At 37.9% G+C, this 23,973-nt stretch overlaps 2 protein-coding genes and 1 long non-coding RNA gene across 16 annotated transcripts; 2 read left to right on the forward strand and 1 right to left on the reverse strand.

The window, feature by feature from the left end:
* Window positions 1–522: 522 nt before the first annotated feature.
* Window positions 523–22,157, reverse strand: LOC108609121 (ras-like protein family member 10B). Of its 12 annotated transcripts, none has more exons than XM_018000820.2 (8): window positions 22,018–22,157; window positions 20,469–21,037; window positions 8,771–9,358; window positions 6,483–6,605; window positions 4,183–4,296; window positions 4,005–4,118; window positions 3,792–3,859; window positions 523–3,682 (listed from the first exon to the last, which is right to left on the reverse strand). In XM_018000820.2, the coding sequence occupies exons 4-8, from the start codon at window positions 6,504–6,506 to the stop codon at window positions 3,541–3,543; spliced, it is 462 nt and encodes a 153-aa protein (XP_017856309.2). In that variant the 5' UTR covers window positions 6,507–6,605; window positions 8,771–9,358; window positions 20,469–21,037; window positions 22,018–22,157; the 3' UTR covers window positions 523–3,540. The 12 variants fall into 12 exon arrangements, with proteins under 12 accessions (XP_017856309.2, XP_089325211.1, XP_089325198.1 ...); XM_089469085.1 differs by having other exon boundaries at window positions 22,012–22,130; XM_089469072.1 differs by having other exon boundaries at window positions 21,963–22,118.
* LOC149270878 (uncharacterized) lies at window positions 5,123–6,588 on the forward strand. The gene is made up of 2 exons (XR_016270104.1): window positions 5,123–5,635; window positions 5,776–6,588. It is a non-coding gene; the product is annotated as an uncharacterized LOC149270878 (long non-coding RNA).
* On the forward strand, window positions 13,319–15,990 carry LOC108609120 (casein kinase I). Of its 3 annotated transcripts, none has more exons than XM_089469046.1 (4): window positions 13,319–13,478; window positions 13,535–14,950; window positions 15,036–15,295; window positions 15,806–15,990. In XM_089469046.1, the coding sequence occupies exons 1-2, from the start codon at window positions 13,470–13,472 to the stop codon at window positions 14,690–14,692; spliced, it is 1,167 nt and encodes a 388-aa protein (XP_089325172.1). In that variant the 5' UTR covers window positions 13,319–13,469; the 3' UTR covers window positions 14,693–14,950; window positions 15,036–15,295; window positions 15,806–15,990. The 3 variants fall into 3 exon arrangements, with proteins under 3 accessions (XP_089325172.1, XP_089325178.1, XP_089325166.1); XM_089469052.1 differs by having other exon boundaries at window positions 15,036–15,231; XM_089469040.1 differs by having other exon boundaries at window positions 15,036–15,990.
* Window positions 22,158–23,973: the final 1,816 nt, after the last annotated feature.

The raw sequence follows: 23,973 nt of genomic DNA on the forward strand, positions 1-23,973 counted from the left end.
TATAAGTACTAGTACTATAATGATTATTATGTTGAGGCTTCATTTTTCATTGCTTAATAGTTAGTTAGTTGCGGCGTGTGTTTCTTTTCGTCTTTGTTTTTGTCTTTTTGTCTTTGCTTTGTCTTTGTCTTTACCTTTGTGTGGGTGTATACATCTTGTATTAAAAAGGATTTCTTTTCTGCCATCTTTGTGTTGTTGTTGTTGTAAATACAGGTGTACTCGTATATAAATAACTGCCTTAACTTTAGTTTCTAGCTCTTAATTATTATTATTATAGTTATAATTTTTATCTTCATTTTTGAACGCACTAAACAAACAATAAGCGGCTGAAGCATATTGCATTTGATTCGTAAATGTTTGTAATTTAAATTTCCATTTTAAATATAATATATTATAACTACAGGCAACGCGTTGCTTAAATATATAACTCAACCGCAAGTGTGTGTTTGCTTTTGTGTATATTAGTTATAATCGTTATATTAATTTAGTTAATTTAGTTTTAGTTTTAGTTTTGTTTTTGTGTTTTTGTTGTTATTAAATGTGACTCGGTTTTAGCATATTATATATTCAAAAAAATTAACAGCCATTTTGACGAATTCGTAATCGTTCGAAATCATGAGAGAAAACTCGAACCAAATACATGTATTATACATAGTTTATTATATTTGTAAGTACAATACGTATATTTCATACAAATGCGTGGATGTTCAGGCTTCCTATGAGACATCTATATAAGAACTTCAGCGTCGTATGTGTTGTTCGATTTGTGTTTCAATTTTCAGATCTATGCAATGAACACATTTCAACAAGTCAACCTGATTTGGCTGTACATTTTTACTATATCATTGTAGTTGTTAATGCATTCAAATTGTTATTGTTTATCTGTTTTCTGTTTGTTTTTCGATTAATGGTAGTCGTATGCCACTTTTATTTTCAACTATATCTTCTTTCTATAATTTAATCGTATTATTGCCTATTAATTTTACCCTTTACTAAATTCATTCCATTCGAAATGTGAATTCACATTTTCTATATTGGTTTGCCAGCTCTGGTCAATTGAGTACTCAACTTGATTGGATTCTACTATGTTATATACCAGATAGGCAGTGTGCTCAATTGCCGTCGGCATTTATGTATATATATATTTATATAATAATAAGTGTAGACTGACTAGATTTTGTTTGTTTTTTAATGTACATACATATATGTCATTATATATTGCTGTAAATATTGATCAAATGTAAGTACGTATCGTGTCGTCTAGTATAGTGTAGTATAGTGTAGTGTAGTGTAGTGGAGTGTAGTGTTGCGTTGTGTGGTATAGTTTGTGTTTGCTTTATATAATAACTATATTGCAATTTACGAAAATTCTTGAAATCTCTATGTACAAAGTCAGACTTGATTGCTTATCTTTCGAGTTTTGTTGAGGTAAAGAAAGAGTTCGGTATAGAGACATAGTAGATTTGTTTTGTGAAAATAGTAAATGTCAGCAATTTTATTGTGGAAACTTAAGAGTTACCTACCTAGTTAGCTAGTCAATATTCTCTGACTACGACAAACTATACATATATATTTACTATATACATATATGTATATATATTCCCTTTTAAATAATAGCTTTTAAATATCTGAATTGGATCTTAACATTCGTAATATAAAACAATTGTTTCTTGTGCGCATTATAAAATTGCAACCTTAATAATAGTATTTATCGGTTATTAAGAAATAACTTTTGGGTTGCATTGGTTTTAAGGCTTGATGCTTAAATTATTAGATTTATTAATTTCATACTCAACTATGTTAATTCTCTGCTCTGCGTCACTTCGGGTAAGGTATTTAAATAACAAAGAAATTGCTTTAAGGCAACAATTATTGTTATTATATTTTCTTCTCTTACAATATTTTCTAAAAATACGAAATGCCTTTCTCTAAATTTTTTAAAAGAAAACAAGTTAAGTAAATGAATAGCAAGCTTAACAATCTTACGGACTTGTTTCTTTTTCTTTTCTTTCTTTTTTGCTTTTATGCCAGATTAATTGCTGCATTAAAACAATTTCTAAAACATGAGCAATTCTTAAAATCATTTAAGTATTTGTCATATATTTAATTATTTACTATTTAAGAGGGTTTTTACTTGACTTTAACATATCTATCGTCGTCCTGTGCCTAATAACTAATTCTTGAAATGATCACAACGTTAATGAATTTATATATACGTACATGTATATATATATACTATTTTGCTTATAGATAGCTACCGTATAAGTATACCATTTATACTGATGGATTTTGGGTTTATCGCTGTTGTTTTCATTAACAATATTTGTATTTCTATACTCATAAAATGTATTGTAAATTATGGTGGGATTATTTACCTATTACGTACAAAAATGAATATATATAATTTTTAACTCAAGCTATGTATTTATTGGCAGCTTTTCATATAATTTGGTTTTCTCTTGTGTTTTTCTTTTTCTTCTAATGACTGTAACGCGTGTAATTTTCTATTCTTGTATATGTTGCGGTTATTCAATAAAAATTTACACTTGCCAATGCGAATGCACCAAAATTGCAAACGTTGCAGCTGAAAGCCGCAATAAACAACGATGCAATGAATGCAGCTTAGCTCACGCTTGGCTTAAATAAAGTAGCGAGCATAATGTTCAAATTATGGCAAACAAAGGCTAACAGAGACAATGGCCAGCAATGATAATGGAGCGTGGGCACGGCGGAGAGGGGAAAAGTGTGTCGAGAACTAAATGTAATATGTATATCATATATATAGATATATATATACATATACATATATATATGAGAGTATATAAGTGTATGATAAAATATGCACCAGCAAGCATCTGAAAGGGACTTTCGCTGTTACTGTGCTTAAGAGAATTGAATGACCCCTACGGCCCAGCTCAGCCGAAAGCAAGCAAGTGTGCTGCAGTCGGGACTGACCGACTAGGGGATACCCTGACCATTTCACTAAGCTACTGTTACACTCGTAAGCCCAGGCACAGATATACACACACTCACACATGAGCACGGCCATGAGAGTTTTTGAATATCTTCGGCTTATCATTTCTGATATTCGGGCATTAAGGGAATATATATAGCAGTCAATGGTGTGCGAGTATATACGTGAACAAAGTCGTTTAAATCTCGAGGGCTATGAAGGGAAGAATCTATATATCTACAATACTATATATATTTAGATTCTTCAGTCTGTGTATTCATTTCGAATTTTGTGCTTCTAACTTTTATCATCTTTGAAAACGTAAAAATATATATATGTGTGTCTATCGATATTCAACAACTGTACTATATAAAAAGAATATATATTTTAAATTTCTCAATCCTGATCAAGATTATATATACCATATATCATCGCTCACGTCGCTTTTCGCCTGTTGCATCCATTTCTAGAAAAAACTAAAATCTTTTTTGGCAATTTTTTAAAGGGTTCAGGGTACAGAAAGGAAAATCTTTTGGGTATCATGCGTTCGAGTAAGGTGTTTGTCTAAAAAACTTGTGCAGCATTTGCTACAGTATTGTACAGCGTCCTTTATTCCTAGTTGATTGTGAGAATTCAGTGCCAACAAGAACGCCGACAGCTGCGCCATTGACGCCTCCGCTGCTACAGCCCATTAGCTCTCGAAAAACGTCGCCGATTTTGTAGTTGTATCTGTTGGGGATCGGGTAAAATATAATTTACATATTTCGCAATGGTCAATATTTGGATTTGCATTTGCATTTGCATTTGCAAGAGTTATGCTAAAAGCAGAGATACTCACTGTGCCGAGCACTCTACGTATCCACAACGCCAATGCTTGCGCACCAGCGTAGAAATGTCTTTAAGCTCCTAAGAAAAGGGATAATACAGAAATTTTTTACTATTACAGATAATTATTTTAGTATCTATAAAAAAATATTTAGTATATATAAAATAAAAATAATAGTAATATTAATTTCTATATATACTATTTATTTCTAAATTTTATAAATACCTGCGAGTTAGCCTGCGCCTCTGAGACATTGTCATATTTATTGCCCACCACAATTATGCTAAAATCACGATGACTGAAACTATCCAAGATTTGATCTCTTATGGAGCGGCAGTACTGCAAAATAGTTCCAGTTAAGTTGAGGCTAAATATTAAGACATCTGGTATTTGGGCTCTATACCTGAAACGTTTCCAGATTACCCATGTCATAGACTAAAACATAGGCGTGCACCGTTCGCAGCCCCAGCGGATGTCCATTATTCCATTCAGCAAAGTTGTCAGCTGGAAATCGCTTCTGGCAAGGTTCCCATGCCGATTTGTTAAGTGTTTGTTTTTAATCAGTGTCGTCGCAGTATGTAGACGCACATGAAACGTGTTTGCATTCACATACACACATATACATGTGCACATTTCGAGTATATGCGTGAGTGTGTGTGTGTGCAATAAACAAAGAGAAGATAGCAATTTAATATGTAGAGCATTATACAACTGGAGAATATAATAAAGAAGGATACGAATGGGTTATAGCAGTGGAATGTATATGGGCTTTCATTGATTTGCACCTAGATATTCTTCCATTTTCATTACAGTTAGCAAAAACTTTATAAATTTGATTTTCTATTTCTGTTCTGGCATGGGCCTTTCGAAATATTATTTATTATTAGGGAAACCAGATTAAAAATCAATTTACTGAGCAGCATTTTCGAGTGAGAGCTGGGCCAAATAGAAATATTGGCCAAAGGCTTAGGCTAAGACCACGCGCCTTGTCGCCATTACATTCCCTCGTCCTCAACCTCAACCCCAACCTCCCCCTCCTCCTTCTCCTTCTTACATTTCAAGCAGTCGCTCCCCCCGTTACCCCCATTTGTCCACTTGTGTCTGCTGGCAGACAGCCAGTCGACGTTGTCTTCGTGGGAGGAAAGTTTCTTAGATTTACGCTTTTGATTAAATTTCGTTTCATTTGCTTTGCGCATTTCCCACTCAACTTCTCTCAATTGTTTTTCTTGATTTTTGCTAATTAAGCATTGTATTGGCACGAAACGAGACAGCTTGCCAGCTGTCGAATCCCTATTGCCGATGTCCTTACATTTTGCTGTCTAAACCCCTTACTATTTCATTTTTTATTGCACTCCCTTTCTACTTCGTTAATTGTTTTCAAAGTGCTTCAACAGCGAGACTCACATTCATAATTTCCAAGACTTTTGTTTCATTTACTTTCAGCCTGTTAATTTATCTAATTAAAATATTTGCGCAAACTATAAACTTCAAGCTCTTCTGCACAGCTGGCTGAATTTGTAGTGTTCGGTAAATAGCCAGAAGCTGAGTGTGACGTGGCAATGTATAAAAAGCATAAAAAATGTTTTTTGGGCTACAACATGCTGTTAACACAATTGGAATGCATTAGAGTGGACTTTGAGTAATACTGGCCATCGTTGACAATGAAAAATGTCCCCACAATAAGCGGCAGAAGGTTGCTCACGTGACTTCCAAGCCTCCATCTGGGATGCCTAACAGGAAACTATTTCCTCAACACAATGGGCATAAAGAGCGGCAAACAAAAAGTATCTAAAAACAAACAATCAACAAAAGCACAGGACAAGGTTTTGTGCTACGACTATGGAATACCCTTACAGGTGTGTAAACTATAACAAGAGTATATTATATGAATGCAACTTGAATGCTAGCTGTGTGAACTATGAGCCATACCCTCTGACGTCTTTTACAAATATGATTTTATTAAAATGCTCCTTTAATATGTCCATATATCCCTCAGGCAATACCGAGCTGAAGAGTGTCAAGCCGAATTCACGCCAAATTTGACAAGAATAAATTGAAAGCCATTGAAACTTGGCCACCTCCACGGGCTGGAGAGAATCTTTCCTATAAGTGTTGTTGTTGTTCTGATTCGGACAATAGAGAATGGCCAATTGTATAGCAACTGGCTGACAAAGCGGACTTTGTTGCGCTTTTGCCAGTTCATTATTTGTATTTTTATAAATTCACCTTAGTGTGGTTTGTTTGAGGTCATACATTTATAATATTTATATCTTTTGTTGCTAATAATAATAATTACAAAAATAATATACATTACAATCAGAACTATACCCATCATCATAATCATTCCCTTTATTTAAGTATTCATTTATTAACAGAAAGACCACTGTACAGGCCCACTGTGCCGCACTGCACCTGAACAGGAGCCTCTCAGAGTCTCTTCACAGGTGAAACAATTTCAATGGAAGCGGTGGAAAGTTCGTGAGGTCTTTTAGTGCTTTGATACTCATTGACATAGTGACAAGGATATATAGGTTTTGTGTATTGAGTAATGGCAATATGGAGGTGCCATTGAGGGCACAGACAGACGGCTCAGCTATTTGTTCTACATGGTTATGTGTGCGTGTGTGTGTGGGGTCGGAGATGCTTCAGTGTGCCTCTTACATGTGCTGTGTATGTTTGCAGACAGCTCTCAGTTTCACTCACCTGGGGAGGAACGTCCAGTACCATCAGCTCGCGTATGCAGGTGTCGCAGACCAAACAGTTTTTGTAAATTTTGCGTTGAGTTGTCGTTTGATGAGTCTTGGGGAAGTCATGGTAAAAAAATTGCTGTGAAGGAAGCACAAAAATTGATAGACAATAAATAGACACTCCGATTAGTGGGGATTAGTTGAAATCATGAGATCTCATGTGCCGTGTTTAAACCATATTGGGCATTGAAAGGAAATGAAAGAGTAAATTACCTAAATGCATCAAGTTTCATGCTGGAAGCATTGGGTGAATGTTATTGCGCGGCGCGAAGTAGCCCCATGGTCATAAACGTAAAGTTTGATTCAATTACCAGGTCAATAAAAATAAAATCAAGGATATGCGGTGGAACATAAAAGCGACGAGCCGAGTCGAGCTCTGCTCTGCTCAGCGCTCTGAGCTCTGCACTCGACGCACCTCCACCTACTCCCCTCTGCTGTGAATGTATTAATGTTAGTGCGCTAATAGAGTATAAAATGCGCATAATATAGCACACTTAAATTGCCATTCGGCTTGGCCAGGAGCAAAGGAATCAGCGCATGTGGAGGCATGCTTGCATTTGCTTTACTCCTTTCATTTCAATCAGTCCACACAGCTGAAACAGCTGATAAAAGATTCCTTTGCATTTAATAAAACATTCCCTGCTTAAGCTCACGCATTTTAATGGCATTTTAAAGCGTGACGAGTGACACTGACCGCAGTTAATAGCAGAACGTCAAGCAGCTAAGCAGCAGCTGGCAGCATCAAGACATTTCCAGATAATACGTCCACAAAGGCAAGCACTCGTATAACGGCTGGCCAAGGCATTTAAGGCTAACAGCTACATTAATATTTAAACAGAGCTCGCTCGTTTTAGCTATTTGAATCGAAGTACGGCAAAAATGTGCAGCAAAGAGCAAAGTTGAGGTAGCTCAAGTGACCTTGTCCCGCAGCCTTGAACCCCTCGCTGGGGTTAGGGTGTAGACCCTAACAAATTTATCTAAATGACTAGTATGAGTCTGATCAAGATGCATTTATTATATATACCCAACTTGAAAAAAATTTAATGTATATTATAAGTCAATGCTCAGACATACTCGTTCAACTTCTTGACTATATACAAAGTATATAGATATAAAATATAAAAACGACACCCAGCTATGTTTGCATAAGGAAAAAAGAAAAGACTTTGCCTTAGGTCCAAATATTTCGGTAAATAGTTAACTGGATAGCTGAGAATTTTTAGCTAAAAACTGGGACTAGATAGATTGATTTTAATCCGAATTACAAATCGTAAAAGGTACTTATATACATATGCATAATATGTATATAATTAATAAACTTAAGAGAGGGTCTACAGTGAGCTAGGTATAAAATTTTGTGCTTTTGGCTGCAAACTGTAGAAAATATAGGGTTTCCAATATGCTAACAGACTGGCGCGTTTTTATTTGAAAAACTTGTGGTATTAAATTTGATATTTAATTTTCACTATAACTTTTCGAGTAGCAGCTTTTCCTTTTCTGTGCCAGGCATGCCAGTAATAAATTGAACATAATTTCAACTTTATGCAGCAGTTTCTGAAGCGTATAAATACCAAATTGGCAAGTACATATATTTGTATATGTGTATGTATATATGTACTAAATATATATATGCAATGCGAACTTATGGTGAACAGGTAAACGGGTCTTTTTGCGCTATGGTAACAATAAATCACGGGCTCTGCCGGTAGCCAACAATGCTTCTCCCTTGTCTAATTAGAACTTTTAAGCCACGAAAACCTGAAATGCAGCGATGTGACGCATCGGCGAAGCGGAAATCGAATTAGCGGTTCCTCCCCATTCAAATGCATTTAAATGCCATTACAGGAGAGAAACATAGAGAGAGAGAGAGAGAGAGAGAGAGAGAGAGAGAGAGAGAGAGAGAGAGAGAGAGAGATGAATAGATGGGGAGAGTGATGGCGAAGCTGGTTGCGAGCTACATAGATGAGGAGGGTTTAATTAAATGTTTAGTCCCCTTCATAAACAACATAGTTTTAATGGAAGCGAACACAACGCGTAATTCAAGCCTGGAAAAGGTTACATAAAATGCAAAATATATTGGATACTAGGGTGTTTTCTAATTAAGCTTGGGACTGTAGATAAAATTTGGTTCGCTTTATAATATAAAACAACCTTTGTATACATGTATATATATACACATATATATTTTGTATTGTATATATATGTATATTTATCGATATATTCATATTAGTATTATCAGTTTACCTGTAATATGCTTGTTTTGCCGACGCCAGAAGCCCCCAAAAATGCTGCTTTAAGGGGGCCCTGCAGCCATGGGGGCTCTGCACCACCCTCCAGAGTGATACGCTATGCCGAAATGCACTTGTTTTGTATATGTATCTCCATTTCAATTGAGATTTTTGTTGTTTTTGCTGGGGTTGTTGTTGTTGCGGCTGTTGTCCTTTGCTGCGATTTAGCTGTTGCTCCTTTAATGGCTGCTCCTGTTGCTTTATTATTGAATCCTGCTGCTGCTGCTGCTGTTGTTGCTTTTGCTGTTGCTGTTGCTGTTGTTGTTCTCGCACTATCACCGACATAATCAACGCTTCTTGTACTACCGATCAATAGCTTCTTAGAATTTGTTGGTGATATTGTACTACTCCACATTATATTGCTATTGTAATTGCGAATATTGTCGTTATTCCGCTTGAACGACGCCAGTTTGATTGCTTTACTCCTAATATATTGGTTAATTAAATATATTTTAATTAATTATCGATTTAGTCCAACTGTGGGCTGCTGGACAAAAAGGCATAGCTTCAATATGTATGACCTCTTCGTGATTCCAAATACATTCTGAAATCAAATGTAAATGAAATTGAAATATTATAGTCTCTGTTAATATTTATTAAAATTAATTGAATTTATCGGGCGTAATGGCTACTGCCAGATGACGTTAACATTCGTTTCATACATGAAGTCAACAACAAATTTCACACCTTAACCAATCGATATTTAGGTCGCAAAGGTACTTATCCTTTAAATGACTATTCAAGTTCAGGCGGATTCAGGCTCATTCCTGTGTGCCATTCCGTTCTCCGTTTTAATTAACAGATAAACAGGCAGCTCTGCCAGTCATGATATCATGCTTAATTGCCCAAGTGCCCGCCCTCTTACGAGGTTTTTTTACTTTCTCTGTACCTGTTGTTTCGCCTTGTTGTTGACTTCAGTTGAATGTTTCTAATTATTTTATTTGCAACAATTAGACATCCATTGTATTCTCAGTGAAATAGTAGTTTTAATTCTAATACATATTTGCCAGAAAAAATTATTAAATTTGTTTCTCGATATCCACAAATCGTCATAGACTGTATTTAAGCAGCAACAATTTTAAGAACAGTAGAGAACAATCAATTTTTTATAGAGAGAGAGATATATAGAGAGAGAGGGATAGAGAAAGAGAAAGAGAAAGAGCTTAGCTATTTCTGTATTCTCACTGACACAACGAAGTCACTAACAATTTGTGCAAAACTTTTTAGATAGTTTGAGTTTTTTTTGCAGGCATGAACTAGACTTTTTATCGCGTTTTAAGTCAGCGGGAGGGCTATTCGAATAATCATTATAATTCGCCATTGCTTTAAAGTCGTTCGTATGCTTTTAAAGCATTTTATTCTAAGTAGGAAAATTTGGATAAACGTTGAAGTTGTTGAAGTTGTAAGCATAAAAACAAAACATCTCATGAGAGTCACTTGGAAATTATTATCCAGCTGCTTTGCGAGGCTGTTTGTACATTCATGGAGTGAAATTATTATTTTTTGTTCAAGGACTTAAGCCCACGCCCATATCACAAACTCAACGATGCTTGAGCTAATGTCAACAAATAAGAAGTCCCAACTGTTTGTTTTTTTGTTTACCAGCCGAGCAACGGCCACCCATCTTCAGCAGGAGTCCTGGACAAGCAAGCGTTATGAAATTAGTTTATGCAAAATTCAATCATTTAAATTCAGGCCAGCTGACTCGTTTCTCAGACTGTGTGGTGCACGAGCTGATATGTGCACCCGCTCGATTCATACTGCTTCTGGTGTAACTTGAATTTGGGACTTGCTTGAGCTTACTTGCGTACGTTTACAATGCTAGTAAGAGTTGGGTGTGCTAGACTAGAAGATATCCTGGGCTATCGGTTTTTCATGTGAAAGTCGTTCGAAAAAGATGATTGATCTGTGTTTCAAGGCCCCAAATCTTACGTTTTCTTATAGGCAAACGGATTGATAGATGGGTAAATTTAGGGTTGAATATAATATGGATAACATATATATATACCACTCGACTTAACAAGCGAAGACTAGCGATATTCATCCAGAAATTAGCACTTCCTACTAACTACTCCTTCTGCCTCTGCGAATTTATATTTTAACAATTCCCTATGTTTATACCCTGTATTTCAATATTTAATAATATTATTTAATATCTAAACTTATAATGCCTAGGCAGCCTAACACAACGAGTTACACAGTGAAATAGGCCGACTTAAACCAGCTCGCCTGACTTAAGCAACCGCCAACATTTACTTTTACCTTCGCATAGTCACAGGAGTGAAATCACATTGAGCATGCCAAATACCTTTTACCTACGTTTAGCGATATTGAATTTAAGTTGATGCTTTAGAATTTTAATATGTCTAAGCCATTGTCGGGAGCCACAACAAGTGTGCCATTGGGGAGGACTCCGAGTTGGAGCAGGCGCGAAGGCAAACCTACTGAAAGTGTCGAAATTGCCGAAACGCGTCGAAATTATGCTGATGTGGTACGTGACCGGATGGTGTTCCACAAATTGAATATGTATTTTAAAGATGGCTTGCATCAAAATTAGGAAGACCAAATGTGCGGCCCCTGGTTTTGGGCACGTCTTTAAGAATTTCCACAGAGAGCGTTTCACAGCAGACATGACGAGGGAAGAGCAAAGTATTGAATTCTCTCTCTATAGTATCTATAGTTTTTCTATTTTCATTATAAATGCAGTTGGCTCATATAATTATTGCGCTGGAAGCTATAAATAAGTGCCATCTAGCTAAATGGCTTATGAGGCGACTCAGCCATGTTTGCCATGTGAGTGTCGCAGTCGGAGCTGCTGTTCATGTCGTTGGTGTGTTTCTTTTTTCAATTTCTACTGTGATCCATAAATCAGCCCGCAGATTACATCCGGAACTCATACGCGCAGCATGGCCAGGCTAGGCATGCCATCCTAATTGCTCTCCACGAATCAGAGCCGTAAATTGCGTATTAAAATTGTCAAAGTCAGTAGTTTACTTTTAATTTATTGTATTACACGAGAGCAGCTTTATGTGGCGTGACTTTCTGCCCAGAATTTTGTTAAGGGCTAAATGAGGCTTAATATAATAACGGAACAATGCGATTGGGAATTTGATATACTCATTCGCGAAGCGAAATGGGTATATTGGTTTTGTGTGATGTCCGTCATGCTGTCGTTACTACTTTAAATTTTGAATAAATTTATTTGTAGACTCCCTCGTCCCTCCCTCGTCGCACCAGGAACGTGGCTAATCGGGATATTCTGTTGCTAGAGATCTTAGATTTTAAACATCTACTTTCAGTGATAATCAAAGACGAAACTTATATACTCGATAGATTTAATGCCATTGACAGCGTGGAAAAAAATCTATATCATTTAAAGTATTAGAGATAGATACTTAGATAAAAGATTATTTTGTTATGTTTGTCGTCCTTTATTATGGTATGATGATGGGATTACCAGTTTATGGTGATGGTTATCAATTTATAAAATACCAATATTTCCATAAGATTAAGTTTGGAATATATTAGAATTTATTAATTATGAAAATTATACATATGTAGGTATAATGCTTAACAAGGTAAAAACAAGTAAGAAGACTCTAGTCGAGACTGCTCGACTAGGAGATACCCTGAACCCTCTAAGCTGATATTCTAATCATTCTGCACTTCTTTTATGCACACATGCATACACATGCATCCACACGCACGCATAAGCCTGCGCTCTGCTAACTGCGCAGTAAGCAGCGACTGCGCTTGGGCGGCGCTGCAGTGTGGACAATATTATGAAAATTTATTTGTCTTTTGTAGACATACGATCTTAATGAAACTTTTAGAGTGTAATCATATGGTGAATATGTGTGTACATTCCAAAGCACAAGTCTTTAGTACTTGAAATGCGTTTTTTACAAATTGGTGGAGAAGAGGGCGTGGTATTCAAAATCTGTAAATTACAAAATCTTTGTATCGATTAACTTTATATACAACACAAATTTGAAGACTCCAAATTTCAGCTCTCTAGCTCTTATAACTTCTGAGATAGACGGACTCATACGGACGGACGGACGGACGGACGACTATATCGACTCAGCTCGTCATGCTGATCAAGAATATATATACTTTTTGGGGTCTGCCACGCCTCCTTCTGCCCGTTACATACTTTTTCACAAAACCATTATTTTCATTACCTTGATTTCCCATTTTCAAGACAAAATGACAGAACTTATTATGTATTGATGAGAATTTATATTATTATTAGTATTAGTATATTATCTTTACTAGAAAGCAAAATAATTTTAGTATCTTCGGGGTCGTGGGTTATACAAGATATCCTTATATTCCAGAATGTTTTGAATACCTTTAACACTTTTACAGTTACGTTTATTTACAACTACATCTCTCAATACTCTAAAGCTAGAGCACTAAAATGGAATAGATTCAACTGGTTTTGGATCATGGCTAAGTATTAATAAATGATAATTGGATAGTTTGGTTGTAGTATCACAGTTGTCCTTGACTTTATGGTTATATGACAGCAAATATGATTTGTTTGTAGTATTGACATAAACTATTCTCACACTAGTCATGCTAGACATGTCTAGAGACACTCTAACTACATTCCTCTAACATCCAACGAGCAGCTAGCCGGGCACGAGAGGATGACGCAGGTATGATATTCGAATGCAAATCAATGTTGACCGATTGTCAGAGTCAGGTGTTATAGCCGCAAGCAAAACCACCCAAGTCGGGATCCTCGAAGCGTAGTGCTCTACGGGACATTATTGTCGGGGGCAAGTATCGGTTATTGAGTCCAATAGGCAGCGGGTCCTTCGGGGAGCTATATCGTGCCTCGGGCCTCCACTGCGGCGAAGAAGTGGCTGTCAAGCTGGAGAGCAGCTCGGTTAAGTATCCACAGCTGCCGCGCGAGGCCAAGATATACAACATACTTAGGGGCGGTGTTGGTTTCCCGCACATTCGCTACTTCGGCACCGAGGGCATCTACAATGTGCTAGTGCTAGATCTACTGGGCCCCACCTTGGAGGATCTGCTCAACTTCTGTGCGCGAAACTTCAGTCTGAAGACTACACTAATGCTGGCGGATCAGATTCTGGCCCGCGTGGAGTATCTGCACATGAATTGTCTGCTGCATCGCGACATCAAGCCGGAGAACTTTCTCATGGGCCTGGGCAGTCAGCGCACTCGCGTGTTCATGATTGATTTTGGCCTGGCCAAGAGATATTATCGCCCAAGCACCCGCACCCACATCAACTACTATGAGCGCCACGAGCTCATTGGCACTGCTCGGTACGCCTCCGTGCACGCCCACTATGCGGAGCAGGGCCGGCGCGACGACTTGGAGTCCGTTGGCTATCTGTTGCTCTACTTCATGCGCGGTCGCCTGCCCTGGCAGGGCATCAATGCGGCGACGCGAGTCCAGAAGTACGAGAAAATCGCCGAGAGCAAGTCCACGCTGCCACTGAATATACTCTGCGCCGGTGTGCCCACCGAGTTTTACATGTACATGAAGTACTGTCGCAGCTTGCACTTTACCGAGCAGCCGGACTACGTGTATTTGCGGCAGCTGTTTAAGGTCTTATTCCGGAACCACTTTCTGATCTATGACTATCTCTACGACTGGGTCAACATCAATGTGGAGATGGGCCGCAATAAGCGCATGTTGGCACAGATTGAACATGGCAAGGGTCGAGAACAAGATCAACAGCAGCAGGAGCAGCAACAGGAGGAGGTGGAGGAGGAGGGTGATGAGGAAGACGATGAGGACGAAGACGAGGACGACGACGAGGATGACGACGACGAGGATGAGGCGGAACAGTTGCCAATCAAAAAAAGCTACTATCGAAAAAAACGACCAAACAAATAATAATCAGACCACTTTGGGGAACGATTCGTTTTCCGTTATATCTTAACTATATATTGGCATACATTTGATCATTTTTACATGTTATGCAACACAGAATACCTAGGTGTAAGTGTGCGAGGGCACGTCCACCATATTCCATTATCAAATCATTCGCCTTGCCAGCATTGACACAGCCCCCTAGAGGCAATCTCTGGACGCTGTTTTGTTGTAGTTGCGTATAGAGAGGTTCGCCAGATGCGGGTTTAATACAAGTTCGTTGTACGTATATATGTATATATAGTATATATTCCATACATTTCCTTAGGTTATTAAAGAGGTTAATCAAACTACTTTTGCTTGACAGGGTCAAATGGGCTAGGCCAACGTGTGGGCTTGCTTGGCAAATGGGAAACAACTGTAATTGGCAGAGCATGTTAATAAAAGGGTTAATTAGAGGAGGCACGAGCCCAGCTGTGGACGTTGACATGAGTGTCTGGAGAAAGGAGGTCAGTGAAGGCAAGACAAGAAGGACTACACAAGCCAAGGCAAGGCAAAGCAAAGTATGCTTATTCGCGCTATACTAATGCGGAATGGGGCACACTCTCTCCACACAGATCTACATATGTAAGCATACAATACACAGACAGACAAAGACAGACACACACAGACACACCCACAGACAAACACTTTTACACAAATGGCAACTTAACTATTTTCTGGCCCAAAGCGATGCTGCTAAGCTCTTCTCGCGTGGGTGGCTGAATGAGAGTAAATCTAAAAATAACTTCCTGGCAACACGTACTGCCACCCACGCCCCTTTGCCCTAGCGCCCACGCGTCGCATCTATGTCTTTGTGTTTGCGCCTGGCTGAGCAGGGAGCTTGGGACTTACCCGAAACCAAATCCCTCAAATGCCACATATCAAATCCGTAAAATTACCGCGTTCTGATGCTTGCCTAATGGCACCCGTTGCACACTCACACACCCACACCCACACAGCACAGCGCGATGAAGCATAATAATATTCGGTTTCCATTTAATTTTGGCTATCGATAAAGCTTACGCCACGAAGACTACAAATTTTTATTTTATTTATAAGCCGAGCAAATGACAATACTCAATCCATATTGCGCAGAGCCATCGCCAGCCAATAAACCGATTCCAAATGATCCATATACTGAGGCCTTCATCAACTGTTACGATTTGCAAGTCAATGGGAGGAAGCAGGGACAACGTGCACAGACGACCATCAGATCATTTTCCATCATTCAAATAATTATGTACAGCTGAATAAATGGTTTATTAATATTATTAGCATTATCCAGCCGATTTGGCCCGAGTGGCTGACTTTTGGGGCTCAATGGGAATTTGATGAGATCCATTCCAGCTCGACTCTGCCTCTCTTCATCTTCATATAAATTTCTTTCTGAGCAGCTTTCCTGTTTTCATTGCCTACTTTTCTGGGCAGAAACTATCAACTCGAAGTGGATAGCAACAGCCAGAGCTAAGATGTATTCCCTCTAAGCGAGAGTCAATAAGTAGCACATGTGGCGTATGATTAATGTGTGGCAAGCGAGCATAGAGCTCCTACTTTATGCTAATTCGCCATTTGCTAATACAGTTTGCGGCTGGAGGATGCGAATGCTGTGGACTCATGTGGAATGTTGAACCGGAGGTGTGTATACCAGCTGCCAGCAGCCTATCGAACACAAACACATCAGAGCTAAGCATCGAAAGAAATTTAATAAAACAAGTTGGAAATCTTCAGCTGGGCTTTCTCGACTAGAATATACCCTAAAGTCCGACCAATCTGAGTGACTCACAGAAAATTCCCCATATCCTTCCAATACGCACCTTCACAATCTTTACCATGCAGACCAATACATAATTATTATAATTTGAACACAGTTCAATCGCAATTGGGATTGCAATAATACTTCAAAGAAAATAGGATTCACAGGATAAAGAAAATTCATACGTGTTAGGAAGTTCTGTGTGCATGATATACATATACAGTAGAATTCGATTACAATGACTCCGTTTATAGCGGTCAGTACAGCAAGGGGTATAAATTATCGAGACGACTGTATTTGCAACTGACCTTAAAGTTAATTAGTTTCGTTCAATTTCGGATACTTCCGGCATCTTAGTCTAATTCTAAGCTAAATAAAAACAAAAATAAATATTTCTACATCGATGCGTTTACACATACTGGTGAAATCTACTCGGTTGGTCGAGAGGGTCAATATACATATTTTATTAGACCTGCCACGCCTATTTCTGCCTGTTACCTTCATCTCTAAATTTTATTTTTTCAGATATGAAATCATTTTATTATTAATTATTTTCATTAGTCAGCATTTTTATTTGATTATTTATAAATATCATTAGTCATCAATTATATGAGTCAAAATACGAAACTCAGCTGCACTTAAGAGGTGCTGAAATAACTGAACATTGATATTGATCTCAATCAAAGGAAAACAAAAGCTTTCGATTTTTTGCTAAACGTTCATTTATGTGTGTTGTATGTTGTACCTTCCATTAAAATTTCATAAAGACGTACTTAATATCGGATGGACTGGCAGACGGAAACGATTGCCAATGTAAATCATGAATCCGTATACCGTATGGGCTCCATCAATCCGCCTTTTGCATGTTACATAAAAAATAATAAAGCCGCTTAGCTCAGTTGGTTCCCATTTTCAATGGGTTCCGGATGTGAAAGGGACGAATCTCTGCGGAAAAAGGCTAAATGGGCAGCACTGGCCCAAACGGCAGAGGCCCAAACGTGCAGCAGTGATTCAGTTGCAGGCGTTATGCCATTTATTTGATTAGTTTCTCCCTAGTGGGATGTTCATGTCGCAATGCCACTCCCACTCCCAATACCATTCCCATTCTCGATCCCATTGCCATTGGCGATGCGAGTGTGATTTTGTGTCGCTAATGCATTTTAATTTGTGTTGAAAATGGCGTCTGATTGCTGCAATGCTCGCCTAGAACACATATTACGTAATTGACTTGGCAGCTTAGTGGCGAGCTATCGGTCTCTTTGGCGACTAAATCTCCAGGTGGGCAAAGCAGCTAACTGCAAGCCACTGCAGAGCGTTTAATGAAATTATAATTGAGCTCTGCTTTGGCTTAAATTTTTAATTAATGCGTTTTGTTCTCCAGGAATTTGTGCTCCCTGAGTAAACGTTGCTGAAATGAAAATGAAATTAGCTCACCTTTTGCCTTGCGAGCTAATTACTTAACATTCTGCCAATTAAGCTAGCTTTAGTTGTGTGTTTTTCGGGGCGCGTGCTCGACTCATTTGCAAATTAGGCAAATATTGCCAATAATCAATCTTGTTGACAAGACTTGTTGATAAACACATTTTGGGAGTCAAACTATTCAGAGGGAAAGTTGATATAAAACGGTTTGGATTGACTTACTAATTGAACGTTTTTGCAGAGGCAAACATCAAATATTGATTTTATTCTGCGTACATATCGAAGCTATTAAAATAGCTCAAAGGATGTCAAGCTTCCAGTAATTTCTAATATTTATATTTGTTGATAGAATGAAAACAGAAAATTGCTCGTATCAGATATTTGCACTTAGAAGTATATATACACACAAAGTGAAAAATGAAGAAATTAAGAACGCTGCTACTCCCCACATGGGCGTTTACATATATGTGAGATTATTGATTTTGGACTGTCAACCCGAATTTCTATCCCTTAGGCCCTAAAATAGCATTTTTACTAACATACCGGATAATTCATTTTCCGATTTGCTACTTCCCTCCCATTATGCCCATTTAGCTTTCGTGAATGAGTATAATTGAAAATTATATATGACTATAAATTATATTAAATAAAAACATGTTGAAATATCTACATATATTAACTTCACAGACTTGGAGCAATGATTACTCAGTTCCTCGGGTGGAATTCAGCCCATCTCTTGCTATATTGCAGAGTTCGCAAATAAAAGATGATCGTTTTTTTGTATATGCTCTGCTTCGTATCATAACCGAAAAAATTCTGCAGACACGATCTCGCTCTGAGCGGCACTCTTTGTTTTTTTTAGAATCGGTTTCGGTCAGACGCATTGCAATGACTCATTCGTGTGACGGTCTCAAATAACAGTCGCGTAAAGACCAATACGATTGCTTCACTTAACTCAAGCAAAAGATCAGTGAGTGACTTGAGCGAAACGAAAACAGAAATAACAGTCTCGCTCAGAGCGTGACCAGACCTGAGCCAGTCGCGACAAAATCAGTTTCTGTCTGAGTCTTTTTAATTGTGTCAGTGAAAGACACTTAATTGCAGACAACGAAAAAGTGTCAACTGTTATTTGCGAGCTATGCAATATTGTTATTTGATTAAAATTGCGAATTGATTCTATTGTCCTTTGCTCACTTTTTACAATCAATTTCTGTTATATTTGTTTTTAATGCCCATGTATAACTGATGAAAGAGCCTCTTTGAGCTGTCAACCCTTTTTAATAGGCCCAAAATTTGCTTTTAAAATTAGCCAGGCAGTCAAATGAGCTACCATCAGCAGCTACCGTCTAGCAGTTGGCAGGGGACAGGATTGTCATTCGCATTGTCATTGCCGTATTAATTGTTTCGATTGCCGGCAGTGAAAATCCTTTGACTTTTGCTGTGCGTTGACATGCCAATACGAATCCTTATGCAGGATTTCGAAAAGTTAAACCGAAGGTCAGAATGAACTTTTCTTGTCAGTTGTGGTGAGTTTGTATACTGCATTAATAATGTATTTGGAGCTCGCATGAATGTGATGGTCAGCAAAATTCTCTATATCTGTCTCTTTTACTCATTGGCTTTGTCTTTGTCGTAATCGCTGTCGTTGTCTTTGTGTTTTTCATGGGTTTCCTTTCACTGCCGCGTAGCCATTGACGTGTCCCAAATTAAATGTGTGTCTTAGCCGGGAACTAAATTGCCTTGGTAATTAGTCGTAGGGTCTCGGTTACTATAAGGCGATTCCTTCACCTCTTTATGCCAGCCACAAATCAATAGTTTCCAACTAAAATTGTTTTAAAATTTAATAATGTATAAGGTTTAGATATATATATATATATATATATATATATATATATATATATATATATATATACTATGTATAATTCACTAAATCTAAACACATTTTTTTCTCTCAAAGAGAAACGAGTTTAAAATTAGTTTATGTGAACTGACCAAGATTGAAATTATGTGAGTCGTGGAATTAATTTAATTCGAATTCATATTCACAGATAACAATATTAGGGGGTTATTTTTGTAGAGCCTCAATTACATAGAAGAGAAAATTGGTTTGCAAGTTGGAGCTGGGCTCAGGAATTTTATAGCTCTGATATCCTTAAGATTACTCCCAAATATAAATTACCAAAAATAATTTTACCACACTTTTTAAAAGCAGGAAGTGATTATTTATTAAGCTACTTTTTACCTTTGTAATTCATTTATTTATAAAATCTTCATATTTAGATATATATTGCCTATTGAAATTGGATTGCTAAAGGAGACAAGTACAACCGTTCATTAAATTTATTAGATGATACTTGGGGATGGGATATACGAAGGGTTTTTAAGAACATGCTGATTCATTAATAAAAGTGTGTATATTTAAAGCCGAGTTAGAAGATGAAACCTATCCGCTATCCACATGCTCTGGGGTATGAAACACAGACTTAATTTTAATTAATATTATTGAAAGACTTATGCGAGTTATAAGGGCAAAAAATAAGACGTAGATAAAGGAAGAGAGAGAGAGAAAGAGAAAGAGAATGTAACCTTTATTTATACTTTAGTGCAGCTTGGACTTGCACTTTTAGTTCCGCGATGCTGCAGTTGCTATTATTGTTGTTGCTTGTGTAGTTTTAGTTGTTGTTGCTGTTGCCGTTGGTGTTGATGCTGCGAGTGTTGTTTTTGCTTTGCACAGGGATAGCAACACAGCAGATAATCCATCATCATTATGCATTTGATTGTTATTGTGTTTGCTGCTGTTGTTGCTGTTGCTGTTGTCTTTTATTTAACGTTTCGTATTGTTGTCGGCGTTGCTTGGCCGTGGCAGCTTCAGTTGGCACTCGTCTATTGCTGGCAGCAGCACAATATATTCCTTCTTATTTATTGCTTCTTTTTTTAAATATTGTTCAAACAGGAGAGGAGTGCGGGAATAGAACTGCTGCCATCTGATGGCTGAAGGGTCAAAGCTTAAGGGTCTCGTTTAGCTATTGTTATTGTTACTGTCACGTGGCTGTCTCTTCGGGGCGACCTTTTTCGCTGTCTATAGCATGATTCAATTCGTGGCAATTAACAAAGGACTACAACGAGCACGTGCGTCCCCCTATGCAGCCATTTCGCTGTGTCATGGAAAAATTTTACAAAACATACATTTTGATTTCAATTTGAATTTCTCTTTGATTCACTCTTAAATTTTCGTTCAAGATTTTTCTGTGCTGATTAGCATAGTTAATCGAGAGAGAAGAGGAGTTTCCCAGTTCAACTTTTATATTAAATCCCTGCTTAAAATAGCATACGGACGACAATTAACTAGAGCAATCAATTATACTTGGAGTGAGTTAAATTATGAATTTTGGTAATAAATATATTTTATATAGTCTTCAAATGCATTTCTCAGAAGCGGAGAGCTTGAAGCCGTTCACTCAACTGGGATTATAGGCATCAAGCTAAGAGATTTGCTACTGAAGCTATTTTTGTTTTTCGTATATCATTTCATTGCCATGAGCATGGGCAATTGCATTGGCATGGGCTCATTAGATGCTCGGTCAGAGGCTAAATCGTCGGGGCATATGCGCGCCAATAAGCGATATCGATGCTGAAGATGTTGTCTCTGTTGCTGCTGTGATAATGATGATACCTTATGTAACTAACGCTGCATAAATCCGTGCACAAACACACCTATATTGACTCCCCCCACACGCCCAGACTCGCACACACACACACACACCGACACTGAAACTCACACCCACACAAACACACGGATATAAAGACTTATACTAACTTTTCTTGCTTAACTTTTAATGCTAGTTCCCATGGCTTTGATGCTCTTGCTTTAGTCCGATGCTATACGAATATATGTCTATTTATTTATAATTTAAAAAACTCTCATATAACTCATATATCAATTTTGCTTGCTTGCATAACTATTGAAAAGCTTGACTATTTATTTTTGTCGCGTTCTTTCAGCAGCGCCAGGCAGCGGGAAGAACATATTGGGACACTTTGCCACTTCACATTTGGTCTGATTTTGTTGGCAACGCATACATGGATACTTGCACGGACATGGATACAACACACACACACACACACGTACACGTACACGTTTTGCGAGCTTGGTTTCCGAGGCTAACAAGGCTGCGGCTGCGGAAGCTGCTGACGGTTCATGTCGCGTCGGTGGACCATTTTTGACTGGCTTCGAATCGAAGTTATTTCAAATAAAGAGATCTTATAACAGTTGTTGTTGTTATTGCTGCTGCTGCTCTGTTCTTGCTCTGGCATCTGTGCCTGAGAGAGAGCCAAAGAGAGCTCCCAGTCGAGAGCGTAGCGTGACCCTTGTTGCATATGCTGTGCGTATTGCATAGCTTCGTGCGTAGTGCACGTGGGGAATATTAGCGACGACAGAAGTTGCCAGATAGCTAAGAAATGCATAGATAAGTCTATTGCCACTATAGGAGGTTGACTGAAAGTGCTAAGGACTTTTATCAAAATTTTATTCAATTGGATTTCCTTGAACTCAACTCTAATCCTTATAAATTAATGGGTAAAAAACAAAGTAGACATTGAGCTAGAGTAAAAGAATAAGACTAGAGTTTTCTATAGTCTATGTATAAATATAGTCTTTGTAAATATACAAAAATTGATATATTTATTTATTTGAATTCACTCATATAGTTATAAACTAATTGTGGCACTGCGATTGCGCTAGACTTATATAATCTGAAACCATCTGGCACCATGCAAATCTCGCCCGTCTCCCTCAGTGCACAGCTCTTATACTGAATCTCCTCTTCTACTATGCTTTTCTCTGGCTTTTTCAGTTACTCTTTCTCTTTCGTGTTTCTCTTTAGCCGACATGCGCACTGGGCAGCTGAATAACTTCTTTGAGTCCCAAACTGGTAACAACAACAATAATAATAACTATTTTCTACAATGGCCATAATCTACTTATTTAGACAACCGCAGGACCAAATCGTGTTTAGTTAGCGCGCTGACAACCTTGCGGTAGGCAGGGCAAGGCAGCCCTCCACACAGCCAACTACCCAACCACCTATCCGCCCACACAGACGCAGACACAAATAAAGTACATATGCATGTTGTATAAGGAGTAGCAGAGTAGTGAGCGCTTCTTCTTCTTATATATATTTTTTGAGAATATGCCCAAAGGTTTGGTAAAAGCATTGACCTGATTACACGCCCACACTGACACACAGACACACACACGCACACAAAAACGCCAAGATTTATGCAGAGCAGAGAATACGACACCAAAGGAGCGCCAACAACAACAACAACAGCCGCAACAACAACAGCAGCAATAACAAATAGCATATAAATCTAATGTTAAACTTTTGCCACTGTCTCGGCATGGAGCCATGAAGGTGCTTCCTCCCCCCACTTCCTGTCTGACTGTCAGCGACAACAAAGCGGCAGACACAAGTGACAGACAGAAGCAGGCAGACGCACGTACCCCGCCGCCCTGCTAGAATTTATGATCTCTTATTCTTTGGATATTTTATTTTTAGATATCTTTCTCACTTATACGAAATAAATAATATAATAAATTGTACGCTTTTTATGCCATTTTTTCGTAATTTCTCTGCTTTCCTATTCATATTTTGGGATGACAATGTTAACATTTCTTTGGCTTCGCTGACAGCATCACTGACTCGGCCAGCAGCAAAACAGGATATATGAAAGAATGAATAAAGTGGGCAAAGGGATTTAAATAAAAAGCTGCAAATTTGACATTTGCTTTTCTATTATTTAAAAAATTAATTTTCTCTCAAGGCTTGAAGGATTCGGTGCTGGCTTCAGTTCAATTTTTTTTTTTTTTTTTTTTTTTTTTGGTAGTAGCGATTCATATAATTGAAACCATGTTTGTCCTTAAAATGTATCTAGTAAATGATAATGATACAGCTGCAGCAATATAAGACTTTGTTTATAATTATGAAAACAATAAAGAGTGTTGATATCGGGAGTTACTGAGTGTAGAATATTCGTTTTGCGGCTTAAAGGATCCAATTTCCCACAACCCCAATTGACATACATTACCAAT

This window comes from Drosophila arizonae, chromosome 2 (genome assembly GCF_054131065.1).
Source record: "Drosophila arizonae isolate 15081-1271.41 chromosome 2, UAZ_ARI_1.0, whole genome shotgun sequence".
Taxonomy (NCBI): Eukaryota; Metazoa; Arthropoda; class Insecta; order Diptera; family Drosophilidae; genus Drosophila; species Drosophila arizonae.